The 8,528-nt window shown below is 37.0% G+C and overlaps 1 protein-coding gene across 1 annotated transcript in view; it reads left to right on the top strand.

Annotated features, from left to right (window-relative positions):
* The window catches only part of FZD6 (frizzled class receptor 6), a 33,400-nt gene extending 29,324 nt beyond the window's left edge, over window positions 1-4,076 (top strand). Inside the window, exons 5-6 of the mRNA XM_009277129.2 lie at window positions 1,326-1,751; window positions 2,254-4,076. Of these exons, the coding sequence (XP_009275404.1) occupies window positions 1,326-1,751; window positions 2,254-2,410 (583 nt within the window). The 3' untranslated portion in view covers window positions 2,411-4,076. The remainder of the gene's footprint in view (window positions 1-1,325; window positions 1,752-2,253) is intronic.
* Window positions 4,077-8,528: the final 4,452 nt, after the last annotated feature.

The following is an 8,528-nucleotide window of genomic DNA, read 5'->3' as shown; positions in this document are numbered from 1 at the left end:
GGAAACATTCAAGGTCAGGTTGGACGGGGCTCTGAGCAACCTGATCTAGTTGAAGATGTCCCTGCTCATTGCAGGGGGGTTGGACTAGGTGACCTTTAGAGGTCCCTTCCAACCCAAACTATTCTATGATTCTATAATCAAAATGTTCTCCTCAGACCCTTTCTTTTTCGGTGTCTAAATGCTGAATATGGGCATCAGAAAAATTCCATTGGGCTCCTTGGAAGTTTTACATATGCAGTAACTTTTTGACAGCATTCTTGGAAGATAGAAAATATTTCCCTCTGTTGACTTGTTCTCTTCATAGAGCAGAAGACATATTGTTGTGTTTAGCATTGGCTAATATCTCTCTGGTTTCCAGTCAAATGAGGGAAGATAATTTCAGCCATCAACTTAGATCCTTTCATGTGTTCTGACTGCTTCATTTGGCACAGTACTTAGCTGTGTTTACTATCATGCAATAATAACATCCTCTGCTTTTCTCCTCTGCCAGGCTTGTCTTATTTTAAAATTAATTTTCACTGAACCCTCCTTAGTATCACTTTTATTGTATTAATCTACTGTTCCTTGTTTTTTTTCTGAAACAGAATAATTCAGTTTTGTTACTTAATTTTAGTAAATTCATATCTTTGGATTTAAACAGATTATAAATGTCATCTCCATTTCTTGTAGTTGTCATTTTTTCCATTCCTTTTTATTCCTTGATTATTTCGTTTTAGATTATCAGTGTTACTCGTAAATTATACTGTATTTTTAGATCTTTTTATTTCTTTGGATTTCCCAAGGCAGCAGTCCTTAAGCTGTTTTTATTTTACATCTACATTCCTTGATGGTGAGCTTATAGCTTCCTTTCCCTCTCCCCTCTTTTTCCATTTCCTGTATAATTTTTCTTGTGTTTCAGATGTTAACGGCTTTCAGCTATAAGAATTTTAAAATAATGAAGTCAATTTTAGAATGATTACCTCTTTTTTTACTTGAATGAGGTTTACTTTACATAAAGTTAATTTGGTAATACAGCTGCTTATGAGCTAATCCTGCTTTCCTCTCTTAGATGATTAATCTACTGAAGTCATTGGACTTACTTGCAGAAGTAAGAAATGTAAAAATCTGCTTTATTTAATTGTTCCACAGACATAATTACTTTGGAGCCATTATGATCAGATTTTTTCTCCTCTTTTCACATACAATTGTGTTCCTCGTGTTCATTAATATCCAGCTCAGATTGCGTCATTGGTTGCTATTCTTTCACGTTTTTGTGTATGAAGCCATATTACATTATATCTAAGGTTATCCTCTTCATTCAGTTACATGCTTCTGTTTTCTTTCAGTCCAATCAGTGAGAGTCGAAGAGTGCTGCAAGAATCATGCGAATTTTTCTTGAGGCACAATTCCAAAGTTAAACATAAAAAGAAGCACTACAAATCAACTTCGCACAGATTGAAAGTCATTTCGAAGTCAATGGGGACTAGTACGGGTGGCACAACAAATCATGGAACTTCTGCAGTAGCAATCACTAATCATGATTACTTAAGCCAAGAAACTGTTGCAGAAATTAAAACCTCTCCAGAGACATCTGAGAAAGAGGTAGAGGCAGAGGGAACATCAGCCCGAAGAGTTGAGGAAGGTGAAAACAGTGGAGAACAAATGTTGTCTGGTTCTAAACTGACCGTGGATCAGGAAAAAAGAAACAAATCAGATAGCACATGTGATATGAGTAGCTTGGCTGAGAGTATGAAGAGAGTAGGGGAAGGAAGGTAAGGTTCCTAAACTCAGTCTTTTGCTTGTGTGTTTCACCACTATTTTTGTAAGTTTTCTGTCACTTCTCTCTGAAGAATCAGTATACTCTCAGTATACAATTAACCTTTAGTAGCTGTCAAGAGTACTCTAATTCTTACGTGGCCACATGAAATAGTTTGTGTCTTTAGCATATGGGCTATTTTGTATTTTTTTTAGGATTATTCTTTTCCTTTTAAGCATTGAGTGCTGGAGCTTAGCTCATAGGTTATCTCTGTATTGTTGAGCAGTGACCCTCAAGGAATCTGTGGCTGCAATGCAATCATTTTGAGATGTGACAAGTCTGAAAAAGAACAACAGTGACCCTAAGCTTGAAAAGTGAACAGAACTGTATTGCATTCTCTTGAAAAAAGAATATAGGTTAAGATATGTTATAATTGCGTTGCTAAAAATGTGGTTTTTGCAGTGTAATGCACTGTGCTTAAAATTGACTCCCCGTGTTTTATTTTTCATTACTTACAGAATAACTCCTAAGAATGATTTTATTGAATCTCCTCCATTACAAAGCAGCTGTTCCCAAATACCTGGAGTCTCACAGTCAGCTTCCGTATCGCTACTTGTCTACTCGGCTTCAGACACCAGAAGAGAGTTGGATTCAGGAAACAGTTCAAACCCTTGAAAGATTGAAATTTTATATGAACATTTTCAATGTATAAAACTGATACGGATTCTGTTACACTGGAAATAACTGATATTCTGTGCCTTATTAAAAACCACACATATCTTGCTTTGCACTTAAAAAATGTAAGTTTTGTTGTAGGGACAGCTAGCAATAATGTACTATATTTAATCCTATCCAGGAATAATGGAAATGGAAATTCTGTAGGACATGGCTGGATTGACTAGCAGTAATTTAAGAAAAAGATGAGAGAAACGAATATTATTCCCAGCATAAGGAACACTTAGTAATGAATTGCATTAAAATAATGCTTAAAAAGCACTGCTACCTTTCAAGGCATAAAAGTTACATCTGCATCTTTGATATTTTTCAAAACTTGTTTATTTTTTTTCTCTTTTTTACTGTGTCTTAAACAGCAGTATCACTTAAGGGATACACAAATTTATAAATACTCTAAATTATGTGTCATGATGTATCAACTATAGCACTGTTTTATGGTAGTTTGTACACTGAATATGAAAGGGAATCTGGAATTAATGATTTATTTTGTACAGAAAAATGAATTTTGTAAATAATTGACTGCGTAAGGTCAATATTTAGAACTACTGTTTTGTATGTATTGTACAAACTCGGTAAAGTCAACATTCTTCCCTTAGGTGTTACTAAAGTCAACAGTCCTGTGGTGATCAGGCAATGAAGAAAACACTTCAGATCCCTGGCGGCATGGGGGACAGAATCTGAAGTGTACACTTCGGGGTTTTTTTACTGAGCTGCAGTGAAAGTGTTGTTTCACGTTGTTTCTATGCAAGTAACTTTTTTTAATTCTGTAGAGAAATACCTTGCAGAAAATAAACTATTGAGTTATTAATATACAGGCTTGTTTAACAATATACTTACTGAAAACAAGATGCTTTTTCTACAAAGCTTAATTTTTCTATATACTACAGCAATATATTTTCTTTAAATCAAAAAGGTCTTCATACATGTAGCCTTTCTTATGATAGGGTAGTTCTCAAGAGCAAGTACTGCTGACGTGGATAAGAATTTTATCATTCAGCTCTTAAGAAATCCTGGTTCCAGTGAAGTCAATGTGATTTATTACTTGAGATAATTTGGAGCCAGGGTTTTGCTGTTTCCTAAACCTAAATGTCAGTGCGTTTTGTAAGACCGTTCAGCATCTTACATCTGATTACTAATAAGAATATTTCTCAATATTTTGATATTATGCAGAAAAATTGTTTTCCAATTTGGGCAGCATTTGTGGTGATGCTTTAAACAATCAAACAAAACTGTCGTGGTACAAAGGTCATGTATATGCTGAATCAACGGGAACTACAGTTCTGATAAAGTGAAGTTATTTGTTTTATCCATCGTGCATTAAAAATGGAATGTATTTACCCTTATATTGCAGCATCGGCATTTTAGCATTTGTAATTTATTGCCTTAAATAGGACGTGCTATTTCTTTTATAATTTCCCCATTTAAAATATACAAATATAAAATACATCCTTGCTGCTGAGAAGGACAGTGAGAAAGATCTGAAAAGTCTCCTGTGAAAATGCACACTAAGTACCCTTCATTCTTGTAGTCATGTTTGTAAACGGGTAACTTTATACACATGTTCAGTAGTTCTGTTATTACTGTCTTTGTTAGTAATAAAATATACTGTTGTATAGTAAGAGCTTCTGAGTTAATACTTCTTATTAACTAGTTGTAGCATGTTTGTTGCTGTATTACTGTAGTATTTTTGCACCTAAGACCCTTTAATGTATTTTTTCTTAGAGCTGTGTGAGGTAGTAAGTATTGCAATGTTTTATCCCTCCTGTGTAAGTGAGAAACTGAGACAGAACAATGCTGGGAATTGTTCACATGAACATGGAGAGTGAGAAACTGAACGAGTGCTTTCATCCTAAATGTTTAGAGCGTTCTTTCTTTCATGACCTCTAGTTAAAGACCTCCTTTAGATTACATAGAATATGTATTTCCATGCTATGCTCTTGCTCAACCTTCTTAAAATATTGATACACATTTTTAATTTATCTAATATTATTCCCTTTTTTAGGTAGTTCAGTAAAAGTCATGCTTTTGTGGTAACTGCTCTAAAAAAGATGAATACAAAGCAATTTTGAAGTTACGGCAATACTGTGGGCTTAAAAATAGATACATTTTCAAAGAACTGTGAACTACTAACTAAGCAGTAATCATAACATCCATTGGAAGTGGTAGAACGAGGCTGTGGCACTTGTGTGTTCCCGTGCTGTCGTACCAGAAATAACGTGCAGAATGTGAATTCCCAAGGTGACCTTTATAGCTGAAGAGTTTGTGATCCCTGGATGCTTTAACCTTGAAATACCCAAGCAGTAACTGGAAAGTTAAACAGCTATTTGAATGCCCACAAAAATGATGGGGGAAAGAAGCTGAAAGAAGAGGTGCGGAGATGAGTGAGGGTATGGAAGTCTGCCTTACAGCGATGGACTATTAAGAACCTCATAAACAGTTTCTCTAACAAAAGGTGTTTGGGTTATTTGCTTTCATCTGTTACCTGACCAAAGTTAAAACTGAAAATAGACAATTCATATTAAAAGGCCTTTTCTTAAACTGTAACAGTAACTTGAACATCTCCATCAACTTAAGTCATTTAATTGAGACTGGCTATCTTCTGAAAGATGCACTATAATTTAAGACGGATACAGCCATTTCAGTCTTGTTTTCTGCCTTTGTTTGCAGAAAGCTAGAACAAAGGATACTGACAACTTCTGCAAGCCTTAAAATGTGTGTGCTAAATGGTCTTTTACTTCTCTTTTTTGTAATGGATCTCTGTCATAAATCACTTCAAAATATGCATTACACCGAATAGAAAATTGCATAGAAAATCTTTCGAAGGAGAAGATAAATCTAACATACTAAATCATATTTGAGTTGTGATATAAACAGCACCTGAGATTGCCACTACAGTAGCTTTATGGTACATTTTGTATACACTCTCATTTTACGGTCCTATTTTGCAATTTTTTTTAGTGAAAATTGGGATGAAGTTTACCTAGAGTATAAAATAAAGCTATGCACATATTTGGAAAAAATAGTCGAAGTTTGCAAAACTAACCCAGGATATGGAAAAAAATGGTATTTTGTTTCTATTGGTAACATTTGAAAGGTGCTATTAGCTTATAATAAGAAAAATATCTGCAATATTTAAAATATCTTTAAATCCTTTTGCTTTTTTAAACTTCAAAAATAAAAAACAATTCAAGTATGGAGTATTAACAAGCTGAAGCATCATGCTTTTTTCTTTGCCGGTTGTTCAACTGATTCATAGAGAACTGTAGGTCCTTTTTCTTTACAGGGTGCAGCATATATTTGGTTTAAAGATGGTAAAATCTAGTTGAATTTCAGAAGAAAAAAAAATATTTAAATATGAAAAGTTGAACTTTAATAAAAACAAGTTTAGCGTTCTACAAAGCACTGAAAAATACAGTAGCTGAATAGGATGAGGAATCACGTTTCCCTTTGAAGTTTGACCACCCAGTCTCAATGTGCAATTTCAGATCGCTGCACGTCAAAGGAGAAATGCTACATCCCTCCCTTGACCCTGGCCGCTTGTTGAATCGCTCTTTGAAGGTATCTGGCCGCTCTCTGTTTGGCTGCGCTCACTGGTAAAGATTTCTGCCAGTATTAACCACTGGCATTCACGGCAATTTAGATGGCTGGCACCAAAGGTATTTTAGAGTCTCGTGAGAATAAATGCTATTTCCTGTGCATTACCTTTTTTTGCACTTACTCTTTCACTCTTATTTTTGTCCCTTAACATGTTTATCTATTTTTTTAATGGACTAGAGTTTAACTGTAATTAAAAATAAAGATGTTGGGCAACCTATACCACGCCTTTATGAGCTGTCTGCTTTGTATCTCTAGAAGCGGAGCTCAGAGTATCTTTCTGATGTACATCTATGAAATCCGCTTCTGTACATTAACCGGATTTTACTTCCTACTAAAAAGCACTTGAGATGCAAAGTATAATTAAAAGATTAAAAACATGCCAGGACATTTCTATCTGAGCTCTTCATTAATGCTCATTCCCTGTGTTCCAACTTTGTTCATCAAAACTAAATCTAAAATAAAAGTTTGCTTTATCTGAGGTCTTACTAGTTAAAATAATGTAATGACAAACATGAAATCTCTTTAAACCTACCTTCATTAAATGGCTCACAGCTGGTTTCTCAGCACAAACAGGAGCTGGAGAGGGTAATAGTTTCTGCAAGAAGAGCTGTGTGGAAGAGAGCAATTTTTGTGGAAATGGGCACTCGGTGCTGGGTGTAGGTGAACTGGAGGGACACTGATCTCCGGCCTAGAGAGCATTCTCTCAGGTATGGCAGATTGTCATGAGAGAACGTCGGGTGTTTTAAGTGGAGAGGAACACACTGATACTTTAGGACTCACTCTTGACATACAAGGTGAAGAGAAACAGCAAGAAGAAATTTTACTTCCATTAAGTAGGTTTGTAAGTTACAGAGATGATGGTGGGATCATTAGGCACGGCCACCAAAGGGATCCTAACAGGAAAGAGTATGTTCCATGTTTGTTGTGTATGAAGGATGAGCAAAGTATCTATATTTTTATGAAGATAATGTGCATCCCAGTTTATCTTCCTGATGCTCTGCTTGACCACATAAAACTGGATAACGAAATGACATGGAGACGAAAATGAGTCACTGCCAGATAAGGTCCTAGAGAAAATTATTAGTAAGTTATTTAATTAGTTGATCACTTCAGCTAGCTGGGAAGCTGCATTCTCTCCAGACCCAGCTCTAGTAGTATCATACCTACTACCCGAGAGTGCATGCAAGTCTTGAATGACCGAGCTGAAGATTTGAGGATGCTGAAGCAGCTGAACAGGTTTCTTGGCACTGGGTTTGAGTCCCTGATGTTGCCCACTGGACACAGTCCTCTCTTGGGCTTGCTCTCCTTCCAGATTCCTACAGGTAGGGCTGTGATCCAGACTTCCAACTAAAGAACAAGTGGATGCTCTACAGGGACATCCAGACACGTATCATTCCGTGAAACATGAAGAGATGTCACTGACAGGGGTGTGACCTGCCACTGAGCGGATGAGATGCCAATGTGTTGGGCTGGCTAAAGTCAGGACTCACCATGGAAATTAATTGGAGCTCTTTTTCTTAAAATGTGATTTTTGTAGGCAAGATCATCCTGAGAATGGACACTGTGAGAGAAGCTGATAGTCGGGATGAGGTTCCCTATGGAGAGAAATGGAAAGTCACCAAGCCAGTAGGAAAAACCAAGAAAGCACACCCCATAAAAAACAAGGGAGGACTTTGCCTTTTAAATTAATCTAACCTCAACAGCATTAGATATTTTTAGGGCACACTTACTGAAGCTTCTGTATTTGGCAATGGCAAATTGTGAACTCATTTATGAGATTTTTAATCAACCAAGAGGTGCTGTAATTACAGCAAAGTTACAAGGACAGAAGTAAGGAAACCACACTAGAAACAAAGTCATGCCACACAAAAGCCCAGTTGGATGAGCACCTGCTGTAAAAAATATAACTCAAAGAAGGACTTGAAAAGACATTTTTATTCACAGGAACCTGGTAGGTTTTTCGCTGTTCTGGCCAAGCACAATTTAATCTCCACGTGAGCCAGGGATTCAGTGTTGTGCTTGATCCTTTCCAGCGCCATTGCACTAGTCAGTGGTTGATGCAAGTCAAGTAAGATTTCTATTTTAGCACATATAAAAATTTTAATGCAAGAGTTTATCTGTTGAAGGATCCTCGGGGCTAGCTATGGGATGACCCCACTGAACTGCTCATGGTGACCCTCTCTCACTGTGCCTGACCCAGCAGCCCCTGTAAATACATTGCCCTTTTGGTGACAGTGAGTCATCAGTGAACAGATGAGGTAGGTGCTGCCCAGAAGCTCCACAGCCCTGCTTGCAGCAAGCCATGGTGCTTCTTCGCTGAGGTCAGGCCACCTGGGGGGACAGTGTGGATGTGAGAAGCCGGGTCTCAGGAATGCCGCAGGCTCCAGGCTCCACCACTACATAGAATCATAGAATCATTGGGGTTGGAAAAGACCTCTAAGATCATCGAGTCCAACCGTCG

This window comes from Aptenodytes forsteri, unplaced genomic scaffold (assembly GCF_000699145.1).
Source record: "Aptenodytes forsteri isolate BGI_AS27 unplaced genomic scaffold, ASM69914v1 Scaffold145, whole genome shotgun sequence".
NCBI lineage: Eukaryota > Metazoa > Chordata > Aves > Sphenisciformes > Spheniscidae > Aptenodytes > Aptenodytes forsteri.
Note: the sequence above shows the minus strand (reverse complement) of the source record. Positions and strands in the feature narration are given on the sequence as shown.